Source organism: Pristiophorus japonicus, chromosome 27, assembly GCF_044704955.1.
Source record: "Pristiophorus japonicus isolate sPriJap1 chromosome 27, sPriJap1.hap1, whole genome shotgun sequence".
NCBI classification, from domain to species: Eukaryota; Metazoa; Chordata; class Chondrichthyes; family Pristiophoridae; genus Pristiophorus; species Pristiophorus japonicus.
Window position 1 is genome coordinate 1,369,454 of NC_092003.1, and position 23,508 is coordinate 1,392,961.

Genomic DNA, 23,508 nt, shown 5'->3' on the forward strand with positions numbered 1-23,508 from the left:
GTCGAATTTAACGAATGAGCCAGCCCCATTGTTCCCGTGTTGAAAAGTGATGGCACTGTCAGGATTTGTGGAGACTACACGGTTACGATCAACCGAGTTTCGAAAGAGGATCAATACCCATTACAGAAGGCTGATGACCTGAGTGCAATGCGAGCCGGGGGGAAGTCGTTCACTAAACCGGATCTGACATCGGCCTACATGACACAGGAACTGGTCGAGACGTCGAAGAAACTTACATGCATCAACACTCACAAAGGACTGTTTATCTACAACAGGTATCCTTCCTACTTCGGTAATTTCCGACCTAGACTGTGCACTTTATTAGAGCCACTGCATATGCTGCTAAGAAAAGGCGATAACTGGGTTTGGGGTGCGTCTCAAGATAGAGCTTTTGAGAAAGCTACTAATCTGCTTTGCTCTAACAAGCTGCTGGTACATTATGATCCGTGTAAGTGTCTAGTATTGGCCTGTGATGCTTCGTCATATGGAGTTGGTTGCGTGCTCCAACAAGCTAATGAGTTGGGTAACCTACAACCTGTTGCGTATGCTTCTAAAAGTTTGTCAAAGGCGGAAAGAGCCTGCAGCATGGTAGAAAAAGAAGCACTAGCCTGTGTGTATGGCATTAAAAAAGATGCATCAGTACCTGTTTAAACTAGAAACAGATCACAAGCCATTCATTTCATTAGTTTCGGAAATCAAAGGTATCAATACCAATGCATTGTCCCGCATCCAGAGGTGGGCGCTGACATTATCTGCCTATGATTATGTCATTCGCCATAGACCCAGCACCGAGAATTGTGCCGATGCACTGAGCGGTCTGCCGTTGCCCACACCGGAGGTGGAGATGCCACAACCTGTAGACCTATTGTTAGTTAAGGATGCTTTTGAAAGTGAAGGAACCCCTGTCACGGCTCAACAAGTTAAGACCTGGGCCAGCCAGGACCCGATATTATCGGTTGTGAAACGTTGTGTCCTTAGTGGTGATTGGTCTGCCATACCCAAGCAAATGTGCGATGAGACCAAACCTCACATCCGTTGCAAAGATGAACTATCCATTCAGTCAGATTGTATACTGTGGGGTAATCGTGTTGTTATGCCTTAGAAAGGCAGAGAGAAATTTGTGCATGATCTACATAGCACTCATCCCAGTATTGTCATGATGAAAGCCATTGCCAGGTCTCATGTATGGTGGCCTGGAATTGACTCTGAGCTGGAATCATGTGTGCATCAGTGCAACACTTGCATGCAGCTCAGCAAAGCACGAATGGAATCCCTGCTGAGTCTGTGGTCGTGGCCATCTAAACCATGGTCCAGGATCCTCATCGACTTTGCAGGTCCCTTCCTGGGAAAGATGTTTTTAGTTGTGGTGAATGCGTATTCCAAGTGGATAGAGTGTATAATCATGTCATCCAGCACATCCACAGCTACCATTGAGAGCCTTTGTGTTATGTTTGCCACTCATGGTCTGCCTGACATTGTTGTAAGTGACAACGGACCTTGCTTCACTAGTCTGGAGTTTCAAGAGTTCATGAAACTCAATGGTATCAAACTTGTGAGGTCAGCACCATTCAAACCCACATCTAATGGTCAAGCAGAGCGTGCTGGCCAAACCATCAAGCAGAGTGTGAAACGTGTAACTCAAGGTTCACTGCAGACTCGCTTGTCACGCCTATTGCTTAGTTACAGGACAAGATCCCACACGCTTACCGAGGTCTCCCCTGCTGAACTATTGATGAAGAGAGGTCTCAAGACCAAGCTCTCTCTTGTCCACCCTGACTTGAACGATCATGTTGAATACAGACCGTCAAAGTCAGCAGTGGTATCATGATCGCGCTGCTGTGTCACATGACATTTCTGTTACCGATCCTGGGTATGTACTGAATTATGGTCAAGGTCCCAAGTGGATCGCCGGTACTGTTACGGCCAAGGAGGGTAACAGAGTGTTTATCATCAAGCTCAAGAATGGGCAGACATGCAGGAAACATGTTGATCAGATAAAGCTGAGGTACACGGATGAACCGGAACAGACTGAGGAAGACACAATCAGTGACCAACCAACCTACCCTCAGTCATCAGAGGACTCCGCTGTCATCAGTGAATCTGGACTTTCAATCCCTGACATGGTCATTGCCATTCCCATCAGATCGGCTACCCAGCCCCCAGTCATAACAGACTCAGAACCCTCGCCCAAGGCTGGAGTTGAACTGAGACATTCGACCCGGGAGCGGAAAGCCCCGGACCGTCTCAATTTGTAAAAAGACCGTTACTAATATCTCCAAGGGGGATATTGTCATGTGTGTATGCTTGGGGTTACTAGCCACCAGGGGGTGTCACTGTCGGAGGTCATTGGGCTGTAGGCACGTGTGTGTGGCCCAGGGATAAAAGGCAAGCCATCTTGTGATGTGATCACTTTGGGCCCTAACAAAGCAGAGCTAGGTTTGTACCTGTGTTAGTTTACAGTATTCAGTCTATCGAGTTATTACATACATAACACATCGCTCCACCATCGGTGGCCGTGCCTTCAGCTGCCTGGGCCCCAAGCTCTGGAACTCCCTCCCTAAACCTCTCCGCCTCTCTCTCCTCCTTTAAGACGCTCCTTAAAACCGACCTCTCTGACCCAGCTATTGGTCGCCTGTCCAAATATCTCCTTTTGTGGCTCGGGGTCAAATTTTGTTTATCGCTCCTGTGAAGCGCCCCGGGACGTTTTACTACATTAAAGGCGCTATATAAATGCAGGTTGTTGAGGCCCGTGTTTTATCCCGAAATGTTTTGATAAATAAGATTCTTGACGTTGGGAGGTCCTGTGAACAGACCTTTATTGCAGGGCTGCCTTTCTTGCTTTGGTTTATCGAGTCATGGCTACAGTGCATAGTCTGGGAGCAGGCCTACAGAAAACCTAATACAGAGCTAATGCCGCACAGAGTCCCACCCTCAGAAATGTTCCCTCTTTGCCCTTCCACCCTCAGGCTGAGGGAAACCATTTTAGTTGTACCACTGGTCCTCCGGGCAGCCACTTTGAACGTGGGAAGTGGCTTCGGCTCTCTGACTGAGACTGTGTCTAGGGGTCATCACCCCCCGAGTCTCCGGTAAGGGAAGATTACCGCTGTGATCAAAACCAGGAAAACATTCAGCGGGGCATTAAAAACATTGACAGGTTTTATTCAATTTATTTGACCACTTTGGTTTCTCAGTTTTGGTCTCCTTATTTAAGGAGGGATATACTTGTGTTGGAGGCTGTTCAGAGAAGGTTCACGAGGGTCGGTTCCTGGGATAAAGGGGTTGTCTTAGGAGGAAAAGTTGAGCAGGTGGGGCCTGTACTCATTGGAGTTTAGAAGAATGAGAGGCGATCTTATTGAAATGTATCAGATTCTGAGGGGGCTGGACAGGGGAGATGCAGAGAGGATGTTACCCCTCGTGGGGGAGACTAGAACTAGGGGGCATTGTTTCAGAATAAGGGGCCGCCCATTTAAAAAGGAGATGAGGAGGAATTTCTTCTCTCAGAGGGTTGTAAATCTGTGGAATTCTCTGCCCCAGAGAGCTGTGGAGGCCGGGACATTGAATATATTTAAGGCGGACATAGACAGATTTTTGAGCGATAAGGGAGTGAAGGGTTATGGGGAGCGGGCGGGGAAGTGGAGCTGAGTCCATGATCGGATCAGCCGCGGTCGTATTGAATGTCGGAGCAGGCTCGAGGGGCCGAATGGCCGACTCCTGCTCCTGTTTCTGATGTTGTACAGATGTTGGAGGTGAGGGATGGTGCTTCTGTGGGCGAGGCGGGGGGGGGGGGGTCATGCAATGAATCTCTCCAGGAACACGCCCAGCCAGAGTTTGGTGTAGATTTGACCCCAGGCCGCGGCGGGGGGGGGGGGGGTTGAAAGGTCAGGTGCTAACGCTCAGCGCCCAGGTCAAGGGTCGTGAAAAGTGAGGGAAGAGTCTGTGTTTGGGAAGCGGGAGTGAGGGTCCCTGTGCATGGGTCTGAGGCAGGGGGGAGCGAGGTTGGGTCGAGGGCCGCTCGGGCGAATGGTCCCGTCACCCACCTTCCCTTCCCCGAGCAGCAAGCGGGGGCGACGCTGGGCGACGGTTGCGGGGCTGCAGGAAATCAGAAAGGAGATTCGACGTCAACTACATCCTCGCACTACCCAGGCCGGCCCTTCTCCCGGAACAAAAGTGTCTGGTTTGTCCGTTTATTTCTCCTCTTTCACTGCCGCCGGTTCTGTCTGCGTCTCCACCTTGTTGAAGGAGAGCACGGCCTTCAGTGCCTCAACTGTAGCACAAACCGTCTCCATCGGCCCCTTCTCCAGCAGGTACCCCTCGGAATCGCACTCGGGATTCTCCTGCCCCACCACAGCCTCTGTCGCGATGCTCAGGTAACGCAGTCCCGTCAGCACACCGATCTACACACACAAAACACACAAAACCCCCAGCGTCAGAGCCTCACAATACGGCAGCAGAATAATCTACCTCTCGCCATCGGGGAGGGTGTGTGTGGGGGGGAGGGGGGGCAGTACACTTGGCGGTAACCTGGTGACCAGGGTCACTAACTGGTTGGGAGGGAGGAGACAGAGTGGGGGTAAAAGGCTCGTGCTCTGATTGGTGTGAGCAGTGGTGTGTGTCCTCCAAGGCCCCAGCTTCTCACCATATTTCAGGGAATTCAGGAGAAACCTCTTTACCCAGAGAGCGGTGAGAATGTGGAACTCGCTGCCACAGGGAGGGGTTGAGGTGAATAGTATCCATGCATTTAAGGAAGGATATATTTGCATTGGAGGCAGTTCAGAGAAGGTTCACTCGGTTGATTCCGGAGATGAGGGGGTTGACTTATGAGGAAAGGTTGAGGAGGTTGGGCCTCTACTCATTGGAATTCAGAAGAATGAGAGGTGATCTTATCGAAACGTATCAGATTATGAGGGGGCTCGACAAGGTGGATGCAGAGAGGATGTTCCCACTGATGGGGGAGACTAGAACTAGGGGGCATGGTCTTAGAATAAGGGGCCGCCCATTTAAAACTGAGATGAGGAGGAATTTCTTCTCTCAGAGGGTTGTAAATCTGTGGAATTCGCTGCCTCAGAGAGCTGTGGAGGCTGGGACATTGAATATATTTAAGGCGGAGATAGAGTTTCTTGACCGATAAGGGAATGAAGGGTTATGGGGAGCGGGCAGGGAAGTGGAGCTGAGTCCATGATCAGATCAGCCGCGATCGTATTGAATGGCGGAGCAGGCTCGAGGGGCCGAATGGCTGACTCCTGCTCCTATTTCTTATGTTCTTAAGAGGAGAATAGAACATAAGAATCAGGAGCAGGAGTCGACCATTCAGCCCCTCGAGCCTGCTCCACCATCCAATGAGATCACGGCTGACCTTCGACCTCAACCCTACTTTCCCGCCCGATCCCTCGATTCCCTTAATATCCAAAAATCTCTCGATCTCAGCCTTGAATATACTCACAGACTGAGCCTCCCACAGCTCTCTGGGGCAGAGAATTCCAAAGATTCACCACCCTCTGAGTGAAGAAATTCCTCCTCATCTCAGTCCTCAATGGCCGAGCCCTTATCCTGAGACTGTGAGCCCTGGTTCTAGACTCCCCAGCCCCGGGGGGAAACACCCTCCCTGCATCTACCCTGTCAAGCCCTGTAAGAACATTGTATGTTTCAATGAGATCATCTCTCATTCTTCTAAACTCTAGAGAATATCAGCCCAATCTACTCACCCTTTGATGATTATAGATTTACATAGAAACATAGAAACATAGAAAATAGGTGCAGGAGTAGGCCATTCAGCCCTTCTAGCCTGCACCGCCATTCAATGAGTTCATGGCTGAAGAAAGATGGAGAAAGATGGGAGGAGGCTCGAGTGGAACATATGGTTTCCGTATTTACGAAAGGATATACTCGCTTTGGTGGCAGTTCAGAGAAGGTTCACTCGGTTGATTCCGGGGATGAGGGGGTTGACTTATGAGGAAAGGTTGAGGAGGTTGGGTCCCTACTCATTGGAATTCAAAAGAATGAGAGGTGATCTTATCGAAACGTATAAGATTATGAGGGGGCTTGACAAGGTAGATGCAGAGAGGATGTTTCCACTGATGGGGGAGACTAGAACTAGGGGGATGGTCTTAGAATAAGGGGCCGTATATTTAAAACTGAGATGAGGAGGAATTTCTTCTCTCAGAGGGTTGTAAATCTGTGGAATTCGCTGCCTCAGAGAGCTGTGGAGGCTGGGACATTGAATATATTTAAGACAGAGAGAGACAGTTTCTTAAACGATAAGGGGATACGAGGGCGGGCAGGGAAGTGGACCTGAGTCCATAATCAGATCAGCCATGATCGAATTGAATGGCGGAGCAGGCTCGAGGGCCGTATGGCCCACTCCTGTTCCTATATCCAGGTTTGCAGACGATGCCTAGTTAGGAGACACAACAAGTTGTGTGGACAAGAGCAGCAACTTACAAAAGGACTAAGTTTTTTTTTATTTATTGGTTCACAGGATGTGGGCATCTCCAGCATTTATTGCCCATCCCTAATTGCCCTACAGAGGTGGAGAGCCGCCATTTCAGAGGGGGGGGTTAAGAGTCAACCACATTGCTGTGGGTCTGGAGTCACATGTAGGCCAGACTGGGTAAGGGCGGCAGATTTCCTTGCCTAAAGAGACATTCGTGAACCAGATGGGTTTTTACGACAATCCGGTAGTTTCATGGTCACCGTTACTGACACTGGCTTTTTATTATCGATTTTATTTTTAATTAATTGAATTTAAATTCCCCAGCTGCCGTGGTGGGATTGGCACTCATGTCTGCGGATCATTAGTCCAGGCCTCTGGGTTACTGGTCCAGTGACGTAGTCACTGAGCTACTGTACCCTATGTGAGAGGGGGAAAACGATGGCACATGGAGTTCCAAGTGTGAGGCCATCTCCTTTGGCTCTGAGAAAGAGGTATCGGAGTATTTTCTTCACGACGAGAGGCTCGGAGGTGTGGGGGAGCAGAGAGGTTTGGGTGTCCATGTACAAAATCTCATCGAAAAAAGCGAATGGAATCTTGGCCTTTAGCTCAAGGGGTTTGAGTTCGAGTGAGGAAGTTATGCTCCAGTTGTACAGGGCATTGGTGAGGCCACACCTGGAGTACTGCGTGCAGTTTTGGTCTCCATATTTACGAAAGGATATACTTGCTTTGGAGGCAGTTCAGAGAAGGTTCACTCGGTTGATTCCTGGGATGAGGGGGTTTGACTTATGAGGAAAGGTTGAGGAGGTTGGGCCTCTACTCATTGGAGTTCAGAAGAATGAGAGGTGATCTTATCGAAAGGTATCAGATTATGAGGGGGGGCTCGACAAGGTGGATGCAGAGAGGATGTTTCCACTGATGGGGGAGACTAGAACTAGGGGGCATGGTCTTAGAATAAGGGGCCGCCCATTGAAAACTGAGATGAGGAGGAATTTCTTCTCTCAGAGGGTTGTAAATCTGTGGAACTCTCTGCCCCAGAGAGCTGTGGAGGCTGGGACATTGAATATATTTAAGGCGGAGATAGACAGATTTTTGAGCGATAAGGGAGTGAAGGATTATGGGGAGCGGGCGGGGAAGTGGAGCTGAGTCCATGATCAGATCAGCCATGGTCGTATTAAATGGCGGAGCAGGCTCGAGGGGCCGAATGGCCGACTCCTGCTCCTATTTCTTATGTTCTTATGAATGTAACACAATCTCTCCTCATAGGACAATTCCCCCCATCCCAGGAAACAGTCTGGAAAGTGGAAGGGAAGATGCGCTGTGACGGGAGGGGATGGGAGGCGGGTAACCTTAACCCTAAATGCAGCGGGAGGGAGGGGAGGGAAGGTTCTCACCTGCGTGACATAGCAGAGCAGCACGCTGGTCCCAATGGTCGCCATCATGCCCGTGTAGTAGCTGAGCAAAGCCTCTCGGCACCCCGTCATCCACAGGTTGAGCTCCTCAGTCTGGACATCGTAGTTGTAGTGTGCGGAGTTGTTGGTGATCTGATGCTGGATGCAGGGCCGGGGGGAGATGGGGTTGCAGCAACTGAAGGGGACTCCATCCACCAGGTACCTGCCGTCCACATTGCTCTTGATACGGCTGGAACCACATCAAGAAAAGAGTCAGATCACTTGGAGGGAGGGGCTCGCCCGTTCACACCCAAACACAGAGGCCGGAAGAGGCCATTCCACCCTCGAGCCCACTCCGGCATTCAATCAGATCACAGCCGATCTGTCGGCTGAGGCCGTCCCCCCGGAGTCACGGCTGACTTGCTTCCACACTGAGTTCTAAGAAACCCTCACCACTTTTAAGAGATGGTTGGATGTGCCCTTAAAGTGCAGTAACCTGCAGGGTTACGGACCTAGAGCTGGTAATTGGGATTAGACTGGATGACCTTTTGTTGGACGGAGCAGATATAATGGGAAGTACTTCAGGGAATAGATCGCCTGGATGGGTTGGAGAGGAATTTTCCCAGATTTTTTTCTCCCGAAATTGGCCTGGGTTTTTATCTGTTTTTTGCCTCTCCCAGGAGATCCCATGGCTCCGGTTGGGGTGGAGTGTAGAATGTTTCAGTGTGAGGGGTGTCGCAGTTGTGTGGGGCGGACTGGTTGGGCTGGGTGCCCTTTACCTGTCCGCCATTGTTCATGGGTTTATATGTAACCTTCAGGGCTGCTGACCGAGGGCCGTGTGGCTCTTTGTCGGCCGGTGTGGACACGATGGGCCGGAATAGCCTCCTCCTGCGCTGTAAATTTCTATGTTTCTAAGGTGCCTAACATTCCAGGTCCTGAACTTCATTCTAGATGGTGGAAGATGCCTGCGTTTGTGAATTATTTTAACGTGGGGTGACCGTTGCACACCAGCCACCACACGGACTTGACAGAGCGAGGTCTTGGTCCAATGGCAAGGGGACGATTGGAGACCAGGCTCTACTGCATAGGCCTAACACACACACACACATATTCCCACTAACCCCCTCCCTCCCTCAGGGATGGCAGTGTGAGTGAGCAGCTTGTGAGTTTGCACATATTTACACAGTTAGCGACTGTCTAGAAACACTCACTGACCAGACTGGTTGATTGCGTAAGGCAGGAATCATCTTTAGTCCTAATAGCAATCAAATCTGGCTGCATTTCCTGTGAGGAGTGCTGGTTTCTTAACTCTGGCTGGGTAGGTTAGGTTGGAGGAGCTGAGGTTGTTCGCCTCGGAGCGAAGGGGAGATTTGACAGAGGTGAACAAGATTATGACGGGTTTGGATAAGGTAGACAGAGAAAGACTGTTCCCATTAGCTGATGGTACAAGGACTGGGGGACACAGATTTAAGGTCTTTGGGCCAGAGCTACAGGGGGGATGTGAGGAAGAACATTTTCACGCAGCGAGCGGTAATGATCTGGAACTCGCTGCCGACGAGGGTGGTGAAAGTGGAGACGATCAATGATTTCAAAAGGAAATTGGATGGGCACTTGGGGGGAATAAACTTCAGGGCTGGGGGGACAGAGGTTTATGTTGCTATTTTGAATGACAAGGGAGTGAAGGCATGGGGAGCGGGCAGGGAAGTGGAGTTGAGCCCAAGATCAGATGGTATTAAATGGCGGAGCAGGCTCGAGGGGCCGTATGGCCGACTCCTGCTCCTATTTCTGATGGTCTTTATGGCGGGGGAATGGGCTGTGGATTGCTCTACAGAGTCTCGATGGGCCGCAATCACTCTGACTCTACCGGCCTTGGCTCCATAATCCCATAATCTCCTTCCCCAACGATGCATTTAAGGGGAAGCTGGATAAAGACATGAGGGAGAGAGGAATAGAAGGATGGGGTGATGGGGGGAGATGGAGAGGGGTGGGAGGGGGCTGGTGTGGGGCATAAACCCCGGCACGGAGCGGTGGGGCATAAACCCCGGCACGGAGCGGTGGGACATAAACCCCGGCACGGAGCGGTGGGACATGAACCCCGGCACGGAGCGGTGGGGCATAAACCCCGGCACGGAGCGGTGGGACATAAACCCCGGCACGGAGCGGTGGGACATGAACCCCGGCACGGAGCGGTGGGGCATAAACCTCGGCACGGAGCAGTGGGGCATGAACCCCGGCACGGAGCGGTGGGACATGAACCCCGGCACGGAGCGGTGGGGCATAAACCCCGGCACGGAGCGGTGAGGTATAAACCCCGGCACGGAGCGGTGGGGCATAAACCCCGGCACGGAGCGGTGGGGCCCAGTGGCCTGTTCCTGGGCCGTAAAATTCTATCGAACAAAAATCTTATCAATTGAAATTTCCAATTGACCCCCGGCCTCAACAGCCTTTGGGGGAGAGAGTTCCCGATTCCCACGGCCCTTTGTGTGAAGAAGTGTTCCCTGACATCACCGGCACGGACACAATGGGCCAAATGGCCGCCTTATGTGCCATAATTTCTCTACGATCACCCCTGAACCATCTGGCTCTAATTCTAAGGTGAGGCCCCCTTGTTCTGCACTCCCACCTCACCAGAAGAAACAGTTTCCCTCTCGCTCTCTCTCTACCCTATCGGATCCTTTAACCACCTCAGGGAGATCATCCCTTAATCTTCCAAACTCGAGGGAGGGAAAGGCCAAAGGGAATATTGACACAGCAAGAAACCGAGATGGAAAGAAATGCCGAAATACAGACTGAGTTAAGGTTTGCGGTGGATGAGCGACCATCAGTACTTACTCCCTCACTTCCCTGGTGTTGAAGTCCAGGTATCGGTTACTGATCCACTGCACCTCAAACCAGTCCCTGTAGTTATTGTTGCCACAGCATTGGAACTCCATCTGGATGTGGTCGATGGTCTTCTTTTGGAAGCAGCGGCCAGGGGTGTCCGTGTCCTTGTAGAAGCGGATTCCGTTCTTCAGGCCGATCTTCAGCGAGCTGTCCAGGTTGCCCCTCATGAAGTAGCTGAGGAGCGAGGCGAAGAGCATGAGGAAGGTGAAGAGGCAAGCAAAGACCAGGTACGGCTGGATGTAACCCTTCCAGCGGGGGAACTTGGCCAGGTCCAGCGCGTCGTTGCATATCTTGACCGCGCCAAAGTTGATGACAGTGGACAGCAGCCCCACCAGGATCAGGGTGTCGGGGACCAGGTGGATGTCGGTGTTGTCCATCACCTCACTCCGCCTCTTCAGCTCGCACTTGAGGTAGATTCCCAGCGCGAAGGTGAGCACTCCAGCGAGGACCGAGAACCAGCATAGCATCCACAGGGTCTGTGCCAGCTGTGCCCGCTTCTGGAAGGTGAATTTCACTTTGAGCAGGACCATGTCTGTGGGGGGGGCGCGGGGTCCTTGCCCCAATCAAACACTTGACGTTCTCTCTCCCCACAGAAAGGGGAGGGAGGGGTGGGGGGGGAGAGAGCTTTGCACCGCAGTCAAGTCAGATAGCCTCGATGGCGACAGCCCATACCTGCCCTTCCATCGCGGAACTGCAATATCCCCTGCTGGGGCTGGAGGTGGATGAGAGAGAAAGGTTTATCCTAATCTCCCAGATACCAGGCGGTAATGCTCCGAATTACAACCCGTGTCCCACCAATAAAAAACAAATTGTCCAAATCAGCAACTAGAGTTCTCAATGTCACCCGTCAGACTGCTTAATCAGCGCTTATAATTCTATAATAGCTCTGGTGTGGTCCGATAATGTGTGCAGTCTTAATCCACCCGCCTCCGTCTGTGTCTCAGCTCGTGTGTGTGTGTGTGTGTGTGTGAAAGTGAATTGTTAAACAGGGTAATGAAGGGAGGAACGCTGCCGTCCTTACCCGGTCTGGGCCTATAGGTGACTCCAAACCCACACCAAGGTGCTTGACTCTTACTGTCCGCTGTGGCCAGTAAGCACCAGAAGTGGCCCAGCGAGCACCGCAGCTGTGAAGCAATGAAGACTCACCATTACCTGCTCATCGCAGCTAAAGATGTGCAATAAATGCTGACCTTGCCTGCCCACAGTGAATAATAAAATTCTGGCTCTGCCCGAGAGAACAGGGATGAGAAAATATCGCACCATTCGCCACCTGGAGATGTCCCAAAGTGCTCTACAGCCAGTGGAGTGCCGGTTTTCTTTTTTGGAAGTGTCGTAATGTAGGAAACACGGCAGTCAAACTATGCACAGCAAGATCCCACAAACAGCAATGAGATAAATAGCCGAATAATCTGCCCTCCTCCGGTGGATGTAAAAGATCCCACGGCCACTATCTCGAACAAGAGCAGAGGGAGTTATCCCCGGTATCCCTCAAACAACATCACTAAAACAGATGATCTGGGACATTATCACGTTGCTGTGTTTGTGGGAGCTTGCTGTGCGCAAGTTGGCTGCCGCGTTTCCCACATTACAACAGTGAGCGCACTTCAAGAAGTATTTCATTGGCTGTAAAGTGCTTTTGAGACATCCGGTGGTCGTGAAAGGCGCTATATAAATATAGAGTTCTTTCTCATCGAAAGAGAGAGAGACAAACATTTATTTAAGATTCTTCTGAGGCAGTCCCCCGGAATCAGGGAAGGCTTGCTTCCACACCAGAGTGAACTCGAAAGTGACTGACGAGACCAGTGCAGGCCAAGCGTGGGAGATGCCTGTGCGTGAATTCTTTTAAGGTGTGGTGGCCTTTGCACACCAGCCACCACACAGAGCTAGGTCCTGGTCCACTGGCAAGGGAATCCAAGAGGATTGGAGACGACGCTCTGCTGCATGGGCCTAACACACACGCACATTTCTACTAACTTGCTGTGGAGGCAGTTCAGAGAAGGTTCACTCGGTTAATTCCGGGGATGAGGGGGTTGACTTATGAGGAAAGGTTGAGGAGGTTGGGCCTCTACTCATTGGACTTCGGAAGAATGAGAGGTGATCTTATCGAAACGTATAAGATTATGAGGGGGGCTTGACAAGGTGGATGCAGAGAGGATGTTCCCACTGATGGGGGAGACTAGAACTAGGGGGCATGGTCTTAGAATAAGGGGCCGCCCATTTAAAACTGAGATGAGGAGGAATTTCTTCTCTCAGAGGGTTGTAAATCTGTGGAATTCGCTGCCTCAGAGAGCTGTGGAGGCTGGGACATTGAATATATTTAAGACAGAGATAGACAGTTTCTTAACCGATAAGGGAATAAGGGGGCGGGCAGGGAAGTGGAGCTGAGTCCATGATCTGATCAGCCATGATCTTATTAAATGGCGGAGCAGGCTCGAGGGGCCGAATGGCCGACTCCTGCTCCTATTTCTTGCCCTTATGTTTAACCCTCTACCTCCCTCAGGTCCTCTCTCCCTGTTTCTCAGCGTGTGTATTGTCCAGACCCTGTACCCTCTGCCCCAGCTCGCTGCTCTCCACATGCAGGCTCTGTTGCACTTTTCCGCACTCTCTCCAGCCACTTGTGCTTTGGTGGTTGGTTACCGCATGTATACTGACCTCAGGTCCCGACCCTCGCTGCTTGGCCCCTGCTGCAATTAACGTTATCCTGACTCGCGATCAGCGAACTCAACATAGACCAGGCATTGTACCTCCGATCTTCCTAGTCCATCAGGGGAAGCTCCTTATTTCTATATTTAACCCATGAAAACATTCTGACCTTTCACTCAATCGTCATTGCAAGTTGTTCCCATTTACTGGTGCCTCTCCATTATCCCCCCCATTTACTGGTGCCTCTCCATTATCCCCCCCATTTACTGGTGCCTCTCCATTATCCCCCCCATTTACTGGTGCCTCTCCATTATCCCCCATTTCTTCATCTTTATTTCAGGTTTGCCGTTTCCACAATCTTTGTTTTGCTCACTCTTAACATTTTTTAAAAGTTATAATTTTAATAGCTTACTCACTTCCCTGTTCACTGTGAGAATTCTGCATTTTGATTGGCTGCCTTGACGGCTTGTTGATGTCACAGCAGCTCGCACTCGGAGATCCCCACTATACTCGGTTGATTTGAATTACACGTCGGAAAACCCGGAGATCTTTGTGGGAAGCTTGTGACGAATGAGTGCGCTTCACCGATGACTGCAAATTTCGGGCCAGTAGCCTAGTCCTTCCAACAAGCTGCTGATCGTGGGCGGAGGTGCGGCGAATGAGGGTACGGGGTCCAGGAGAGGCGAGGGCCCAGGGGCAGCACGGGCACGGGCCCAGCCCACACTGCGATATGTGAGCGCGCTGGGTCCGTGCAGCAGAGCAGGTCTCCAGTCCTGGTTAACCCTTGCCCCTGGACCAAGGCCTAGCTCTGTCAAGCCCCGTGTGGTGGCTGGTGTGCAACAGTCACCCCACGTTAAATAATCCACCCACAGGCACCTTCCACCCCTCGATGGGAGTTCAGGACTGAAACATCGGATCCTTCATTGAAACATCTGTGAACTTATGGAAGCAAGTCATCCTCGTTCGAGGGAGCGCCTGTGCTGATGATTGTGGAAGTGGTGATTTTGTAGTCTCAGATGTTTCCTTCTGCAGAACTTGTTATCAGTGAATTAAAGCACAGGTATGTCTTTTAATTAGGGTTATTGTCTAAACTGAGCATCGCTTTAATTTTGGAGAGAGGCACCAGTAATTGAAGATTAATTCCCAGTCTTCGAACTGAAACTTGGTGCCTGCAGTACCGATTGCTCCTGCAGGTGGTGGTGCTGCTCTTCTCATCACCATCACAGGCCGTCCCTCGAGTCGAGGAAGACTTGCTCCCACTCGAAAAATGAGTCCTTCGGTGGCTGAACAGTCCAATACGGGAACCACAGTCCCTGTCACAGGTGGGACAGAGAGTGGTTGAGGGAAAGGGTGTTCTATATACAATGGCCTTTATTGCAAATGGGATGGAGTATAAAAGCAGGGAAGTCTTGCTCCAGTTATACAGGGTATTGGTGAGGCCACACCTGGAGTACTGCGTGCAGTTTTGGTTTCCATATTTAAGGAAGGATATACTTGCTTTGGAGGCAGTTCAGAGAAGGTTCACTCGGTTGATTCCGGAGATGAGGGGGTTGACTTATGATGAAAGGTTGAGTAGGTTGGGCCTCTACTCATTGGAATTCAGAAGAATGAGAGGTGATCTTATCGAAACATATCAGATTATGAGGGGGCTTGACAAGGTGGATGCAGAGAGGATGTTCCCACTGATGGGGGAGACTAGAACTAGGGGGCATGGTCTTAGAATAAGGGGCCGCCCATTTAAAACTGAGATGAGGAGGAATTTCTTCTCTCAGAGGGTTGTAAATCTGTGGAATTCTCTGCCCCAGAGAGCTGTGGAGGCTGGGACATTGAATATATTTAAGACAGAAATAAACAGTTTCTTAAACGATAAGTGAATAAGGGAGCGGGCGGGGAAGTGGAGCTGAGTCCATGATCGGATCAGCCATGATGGTATTAAATGGCGGAGCAGGCTCGAGGGGCCGAATGGCCGACTCCTGCTCCTATTTCTTATGTTCTTATAACATGAACAGGAGATGGGCCCAGAACTGTTATACCTGTCAGGAGCAGAGAGACTGTGCTTCTGTCTGATGACACAATCCTGGCGGATCGCTAGCTGTTTGAAGCATCGCTCAGGTCGATCTACTCAGCATTCTACTGGCTATCATTATACTCAGCAAACAACACACAGACATCACTTGCATTTCTATAGCGCCTTTCACCATCTCGCGACATCCCAAAGCGCTTTACAGCCAATCAATTGATTTTTTTGAAGTGCGGTCACTGTTGTAATGTAGGAAACGTGATGAGCAATTTGTGCACAGCAAGCTCCCACACACAGCGATGTGATAATGACCCAGATCATCTGTTTTAGTGATGTTGGTCGAGGGATAAATATTGGCCCCAGGACACCGGGGAGAACTCCCCTGCTCTTCTTCCAATAGTGGCCCCGGGATCTTTTACATCCACCCGAGAGGGCAGACGGGGCCTCGGTTTAACGTCTCATCCGAAAGACGGCCCCTCCGACAGTGCGGCGCTCCCTCAGTACTGCCCCTCCGACAGTGCGGTGCTCCCTCAGTACTGCCCCTCCGACAGTGCGGCGCTCCCTCAGTACTGCCCCTCCAACAGTGCGGCGCTCCCTCAGTACTGCCCCTCCAACAGTGCGGCGCTCCCTCAGTACTGCCCCTCCAACAGTGCGGCGCTCCCTCAGTACTGCCCCTCCGACAGTGCGGCACTCCCTCAGTACTGTCCCTCCGACAGTGCGGTGCTCCCTCAGTACTGCCCCTCCGACAGTGCGGCGCTCCCTCAGTACTGCCCCTCCAACAGTGCGGCGCTCCCTCAGTACTGCCCCTCCAACAGTGCGGTGCTCCCTCAGTACTGCCCCTCCGACAGTGCGGGGCTCCCTCAGTACCGTCCCTCCAACAGTGCGGCACTCCCTCAGTACTGCCCCTCCGACAGTGCGGGGCTCCCTCAGTACTGCCCCTCCGACAGTGCGGCGCTCCCTCAGTACTGCCCCTCCGACAGTGCGGCGCTCCCTCAGTACTGCCCCTCCGACAGTGCGGCGCTCCCTCAGTACTGCCCCTCCGACAGTGCGGCGCTCCCTCAGTACTGCCCCTCCGACAGTGCAGCGCTCCCTCAGTACTGCCCCTCCGACAGTGCAGCGCTCCCTCAGTACTGCCCCTCCGACAGTGCGGCGCTCCCTCAGTACTGCCCCTCCGACAGTGCGGGGCTCACTCAGTACCGCCCCTCCGACAGTGCGGCGCTCCCTCAGTACCGCCCCTCCGACAGCGCAGTACGGCGCTCCCTCAGTACTGCCCCTCCGACAGTGCGGCACTCCCTCAGTACTGCCCCTCCGACAGTGCGGGGCTCCCTCAGTACCGCCCCTCCGACAGTGCGGCGCTCCCTCAGTACTGCCCCTCCGACAGTGCGGCACTCCCTCAGTACTGCCCCTCCGACAGTGCGGCGCTCCCTCAGTACTGCCCCTCCGACAGTGCGGGTCTCCCTCAGTACTGCCCCTCCGACAGTGCGGCGCTCCCTCAGTACTGCCCCTCCGACAGTGCGGGTCTCCCTCAGTACTGCCCCTCCGACAGTGCGGCACTCCCTCAGTACTGCCCCCCCGACAGTTCGGCACTCCCTCAGTACTGCCCCTCCGACAGTACGGCGCTCCCTCAGTACCGCCCCTCCGACAGTGCGGCGCTCCCTCAGTACTGCCCCTCCGACAGTGCGGGTCTCCCTCAGTACTGCCCCTCCGACAGTGCGGCACTCCCTCAGGACTGTGTCGGGAGTGTCAGCCTGGATTATGAGTCTTTGGAATGGGACTTCAAGCCATGAGCTCCTGACTCAGAGGCGAGGGTTCTGCCCACTGAGCACATGGCTGGTCTGTTTCGGACTGGTCACACTCGGATCGGGTCACTGCCTGCTGTTAAGAGAGAGCTGGTTCTTTTGTGTCGTCAGATCTTTAAAGGGCGTGGAGTTTAGATTGTAATTCTCCATTTGTTCTCCGTCTCTCTTTTGGCTGTGAGGTTGTCACATGGACAGATGAAACTGTGGCCTTGATTGGTCAATGTCTGGCCAGTGACATTGATGCCTCAGTCACCTGACTCTGTCCCGAACACACCATATCCTGTAATAAAGATTAGATAATGTCTCGGAATGCTGTCACGTGACTGGCACCACTAGGTTGCACATTCAGTCAGCTCTTAAACACCCAGTGAGGTTATTGTGCAAGGCTGGGGGCTGGCACAGTGGATTATCACTGTCGCCTTTACTGCCTGCAGCCAGGTTTCTCCCCAGCCCTTGAGTGAAGGGACGGAGGTCCCAGCTCTCCAACGGCCGTACACAATCTGGGTTTGGTCTCAAACTAGTTGCACGTGGATCCAAATGGCACCGCTCGGATGCTGAATGTCTGGTACAGGACATGTAAGGCCTACACTAGCGTAGGTGGTGAACATTTTGGGCAGCTTATAGGGTCACAGCACAAGGAAAACTCTCCATCCATCCCGTGCTGTACCTGCCCTGGGAGTGTTTGATAGGGGAGTGTAGAGGGAGCTTTACTCTGTATCTAACCCCCTGTACCTGCCCTGGGAGTGTTTGATGGGACAGTGTAGAGGGAGCTTTACTCTGTATCTAACCCCCTGTACCTGCCCTGGGAGTGTTTGATGGGACAGTGTAGAGGGAGCTTTACTCTGCATCTAACCTCGTGCTGTACCTGCCCTGGGAGTGTTTGATGGGACAGTGCAGAGGGAGCTTTACTCTGTATCTAACCCTGTGCTGTAGCTGCCCTGGGAGTGTTTGATAGGACAGTGTAGAGGGAGCTTTACTCTGTATCTAACCCCCTGTACCTGCCCTGGGAGTGTTTGATAGGACAGTGTAGAGGGAGCTTTACTCTGTATCTAACCCCCTGTACCTGCCCTGGGAGTGTTTGGTGGGACAGTGTAGAGGGAGCTTTACTCTGCATCTAACCCCGTGCTGTACCTGCCCAGGGAGTGTTTGATGGGACAGTGTCGAGGGAGCTTTACTCTGTATCTAACCCCCTGTACCTGCCCTGGGAGTGTTTGATGGGACAGTGTCGAGGGAGCTTTACTCTGTATCTAACCCCGTGCTCTACCTGCACTGGGGGGGGATTGGGATAGGATGGGATGTGTTGGGTGCGTTGGGTTAGATTTGGATGTGATGGGATGGGGTGGGATAGGATAGGATAGGATGGGATGGGATGGAATGGGATGAGTTGGGATGGGATGAGTTGGGTTGGGATGGGATGAGTTGGGTTAGTGTTGGGTTGGGATGGCCACATGGAATGATGTTTTGGCTCCTACCCATTCTCAGTGGAATCTCTGGCTATGCCCAGGATAAAAAGAACCCGGTCACCTCAAAGGAGAGGGACTGTGGGAGCCTCAGATCCTCAATATACATCGCCTCCGCTCATCTGCCGCTCAAACCCTCATCCCATGCTCTTGTCCACTCCAGACCCAACTATTCCACCACTCTCCTGGCCGGCCTCCCAGCTAACCCCCTCCGTAATCTTCAGCTCATCCAAAACTCTGCCCCCCCCCCACCCCCCCATGTCCTAACTCGCACCCAGTCCCGCTCACCCATCACCCCCTGTGCTCACTGACCCCGTGTCCTAACTCGCACCCAGTCCCGCTCACCCATTACCCCCTGTGCTCACTGCCCCGTGTCCTAACTCACACCCAGTCCCGCTCACCCATCACCCCCTGTGCTCACTGCCCCGTGTCCTAACTCGCACCCAGTCCCGCTCACCCATCACCCCCTGTGCTCACTGCCCCCGTGTCCTAACTCGCACCCAGTCCCGCTCACCCATCACCCCCTGTGCTCACTGCCCCGTGTCCTAACTCGCACCCAGTCCCACTCACCCATCACCCCCTGTGCTCACTGACCCCGTGTCCTAACTCGCACCCAGTCCCACTCACCCATCACCCACTGTGCTCGCTGCCCCCGTGACCTAACTCACACCCAGTCCCGCTCACCCATCACCCCCTGTGCTCACTGCCCCGTGTCCTAACTCGCACCGAGTCCCACTCACCCATCACCCCCTGTGCTCACTGCCCCGTGTCCTAACTCGCACCCAGTCCCACTCACCCATCACCCACTGTGCTCGCTGCCCCCGTGACCTAACTCACACCCAGTCCCGCTCACCCATCACCCCCTGTGCTCACTGCCCCGTGTCCTAACTCGCACCGAGTCCCACTCACCCATCACCCCCTGTGCTCACTGCCCCGTGTCCTAACTCGCACCGAGTCCCACTCACCCATCACCCCCTGTGCTCACTGATCCCGTGTCCTAACTCACACCCAGTCCCACTCACCCATCACCCCCTGTGCTCACTGCCCCGTGTCCTAACTCACACCCAGTCCCACTCACCCATCACCCCCTGTGCTCACTGACCTACATTGGCTCCCAGTCCGGTAATGTTTGATTTTAAAATTTCCATCCTCCTGTTCAAATCCCTCCTCGCCCCTCCCTATCTCTGTAACCTCCTCCAGCCCCTACAACTCTTCAAGATCTCTGCGCTCCTCCAATTCTGGCCACTTGCCCATTCCCCGATTCCCATCGCTCCACCATCGATGGCCGTGCCTTCTGTTGCCTGGGCCCCAAACTCTGGAACTCCCTCCCTGAACCTCTCCGTCTCTCTCTCTCTCTTCCTTTAAGACGTTCCTTAAAACCGACCTCTTTTCATCACCTGTCCTAACATCAACATAGAATCGTAGAAATTTACAGCACGGAAGGAGGCCATTCGGCCCATCGTGTCCGCTCCGGCCGACCAAGAGCTACCCAGCCTAATCCCACTTCCCAGCTCTCGGTCCGTAGCCCTGTAGGTTACAGCACTTCAGGTGCACATCCAAGCACTGTTTAAATGTGGTGAGGGTTTCTGCCTCTACCACCCTTTCAGGCAGTGAGTTCCAGACCCCCACCACCCTCTGGGTGAAGACATTTCCCCTCAAATCCCCTCTAAACCTCCCCCCAATTACTTTAAATCTGTGTCCCCTGGTTGTTGACCCCTCTGCTAAATGGAAATAGGCCCGTCCTATCCACTCTATCCAGGCCCCTCATAATTTTATACACCTCAATGAGGTCTTACCTCAGCCTCCTCTGTTCCAAGGAAAAGAACCCATGTGTCAGATCATGCTCCTGTGAATTGCCTTGGGATATTCTAAAGGCGTTCGATAAGCACAAATTGTTGCAATGCGGAGATATGCAAAGTTTCTTAATCCCCTTCACTGGGTGTGTCATGGAATGTCACTCCCTCCTGTGGCAAGAACCACGGCCCACGCATATCTCCAAATCTCAGGAAATTAGCACAGCAGGCAGATTGGATCCTCCCTCTGGGACGACACGCCCAGAGGATAAAGGAGGTCTTGGTGTCTGGACCTTACTGCGGCCGCTCATCACGCCAAGGGCGATCTCACGCTGTGACCCCATTCATCACAGGCAGTCCCTCGGAATCGAGGAAGACTTGCTTCCACTCCTGAATGAGTTCTTTGGTGGCTGAACAGTCCAATACGAGAGCCACAGTCCCTGTCACAGGTGGGACAGACAGTGGTTGTGGGAAGGGGAGGGTGGGACTGGTTTGCCGCACGCTCCTTCCGCTGCCTGCGCTTGGTTTCTGCACGCTCTCGGCGGCGAGACTCGAGGTGCTCAGCGCCCTCCCGGATGCACTTCCTCCACTGAGGGCGGACTGGTCTTTGGCCAGGGACTCCCAGGTGTCAGTGGGGATGTTGCACTTTATCAGGGAAGCTTTGAGGGTGGTCCCCTGTAACGTTTCCTCTGCTCACCTTGGGCTCGCTTGCCATGAAGGAGTTCCGAGTAGAGCGCTTGCTTTGGGAGTCTCGTGTCGGGGGGCATGCGGACAATGTGGCCCTGCCCAGCGGAGCTGGTCGAGTGTGGTCAGTGTTTCGATGCTGGGGATGTTGGCCTGGTCGAGGACGCTAACGTTGGTGCGTCTGTCCTCCCAGGGGATTTGCAGGATCTTGCGGAGACATCGTTGGTGGTATTTCTCCAGCGACTTGAGGTGTCTACTGTACATGGTCCATGTATCTGAGCCAAACAGGAGGGCGGGTATCACTACAGCCCTGTAGACCATGAGCTTGGTGGCAGATTTGAGGGCCTGGTCTTCGAACACTCTGAGGGAGTGACTCATAGAAACATAGAAAATAGGTGCAGGAGTAGGCCATTCAGCCCTTCTAGCCTGCACCGCCATTCAATGAGTTCATGGCTGAACATGTAACTTCAGTACCCCATTCCTGTTTTCTCGCCATACCCCTTGATCCCCCTACTAGTAAGGACTACATCTAACTCCTTTTTGAATATATTTAGTGAATTGGCCTCAACAACTTTCTGTGCGAGAGAATTCCACAGGTTCACCACTCTCTGGGTGAAGAAGTTTCTCCTCATCTCGGTCCTAAATGGCTTACCCCTTATCCTTAGACTGTGACCCCTGGTTCTGGACTTCCCCAACATTGGGAACATTCTTCCTGCATCTAACCTGTCTAAACCCGTCAGAATTTTTAACGTTTCTATGAGATCCCCTCTCATTCTTCTGAACTCCAGTGAATACAAGCTCAGTTGATCCAGTCTTTCTTGATAGGTCAGTCCCACCATCCCAGGAATCAGTCTGGTGAACCTTCGCTGCACTCCCTCAATAGCAAGAATGTACTTCCTCAAGTTAGGAGACCAAAACTGTACACAATACTCCAGGTGTGGCCTCACCAAGGCCCTGTACAAATGTAGCAACACCTCCCTGCCCCTGTACTCAAATCCCCTCGCTATGAAGGCCAACATGCCATTTTCTTTCTTAACCGCCTGCTGTACCTGCATGCCAACCTTCACTGACTGATGTACCATGACACCCAGGTCTCGTTGCACCTCCCCTTTTCCTAATCTGTCACCATTCAGATAATAGTCTGTCTCTTCTGTTTTTATCACCAAAGTGGATAACCTCACATTTATCCACATTATACTTCATCTGCCATGCATTTTCCCACTCACCTAACCTATCCAAGTCACTCTGCAGCCTCATAGCATCCTCCTCGCAGCTCACACTGCCACCCAACTTAGTGTCATCCGCAAATTTGGAGATACTACATTTAATCCCCTCATCTAAATCTTTAATGTACAATGTAAACAGCTGGGGCCCCAGCACAGAACCTTGCAGTACCTCACTAGTCACTGCCTGCCATTCTGAAAAGTACCCATTTACTCCTACTCTTTGCTTCCTGTCTGACAACCAGTTCTCAATCCACGTCAGCACACTACCCCCAATCCCATGTGCTTTAACTTTGCACATTAATCTCTTGTGTGGGACCTTGTCGAAAGCCTTCTGAAAGTCCAAATATACCACATCAACTGGTTCTCCCTTGTCCACTCTACTGGAAACATCCTCAAAAAATTCCAGAAGATTTGTCAAGCATGATTTCCCTTTCACAAATCCATGCTGACTTGGACCTATCATGTCACCTCTTTCCAAATGCGCTGCTATGACATCCTTAATAATTGATTCCATCATTTTACCCACTACCGATGTCAGGCTGACCGGTCTATAATTCCCTGTTTTCTCTCTCCCTCCTTTTTTAAAAAGTGGGGTTACATTGGCTACCTTCCACTCCATAGGAACTGATCCAGAGTCGATGGAATGTTGGAAAATGACTCAATGCATCCGCTATTTCCAAGGCCACCTCCTTAAGTACTCTGGGATGCAGTCCATCAGGCCCTGGGGATTTATCGGCCTTCAATCCCATCAATTTCCCCAACACAATTTCCCGACTAATAAGGATTTCCCTCAGTTCCTCCTCCTTATTAGACCCTCTGACCCCTTTTAAATTCGGAAGGTTGTTTGTGTCCTCCTTAGTGAATACCGAATCAAAGTACTTGTTCAATTGGTCTGCCATTTCTTTGTTCCCCGTTATGACTTCTCCTGATTCTGACAGCAGGGGACCTACGTTTGTTTTTACTAATCTTTTTCTCTTTACATATTTATAGAAGCTTTTGCAGTCCGTCTTAATGTTCCCTGCAAGCTTCCTCTCGTACTCTATTTTCCCTGCCTGCCCTCCTCTGCTGGGTTCTAAATTTCTCCCAGTCCCCAGGTTCACTGCTATTTCTGGCCAATTTGTATGCCATTTCCTTGGCTTTAATACTATCCCTGATTTCCCTTGATAGCCACGGTTGAGTCAC

General features: G+C 52.2%; 1 protein-coding gene across 2 annotated transcripts; it reads right to left on the minus strand.

The window, feature by feature from the left end:
- Positions 1-2,799: 2,799 nt before the first annotated feature.
- On the minus strand, positions 2,800-15,900 carry LOC139239394 (peripherin-2-like). 2 transcript variants are annotated; one of them, XM_070868083.1, is made up of 4 exons: positions 13,618-15,900; positions 10,651-13,557; positions 7,822-8,068; positions 2,800-4,394 (listed from the first exon to the last, which is right to left on the minus strand). In XM_070868083.1, the coding sequence occupies exons 2-4, from the start codon at positions 11,229-11,231 to the stop codon at positions 4,185-4,187; spliced, it is 1,038 nt and encodes a 345-aa protein (XP_070724184.1). In that variant the 5' UTR covers positions 11,232-13,557; positions 13,618-15,900; the 3' UTR covers positions 2,800-4,184. The 2 variants fall into 2 exon arrangements, with proteins under 2 accessions (XP_070724184.1, XP_070724185.1); XM_070868084.1 differs by lacking the exon at positions 13,618-15,900 and having other exon boundaries at positions 10,651-13,600.
- Between the last annotated feature and the right edge of the window lie 7,608 nt (positions 15,901-23,508).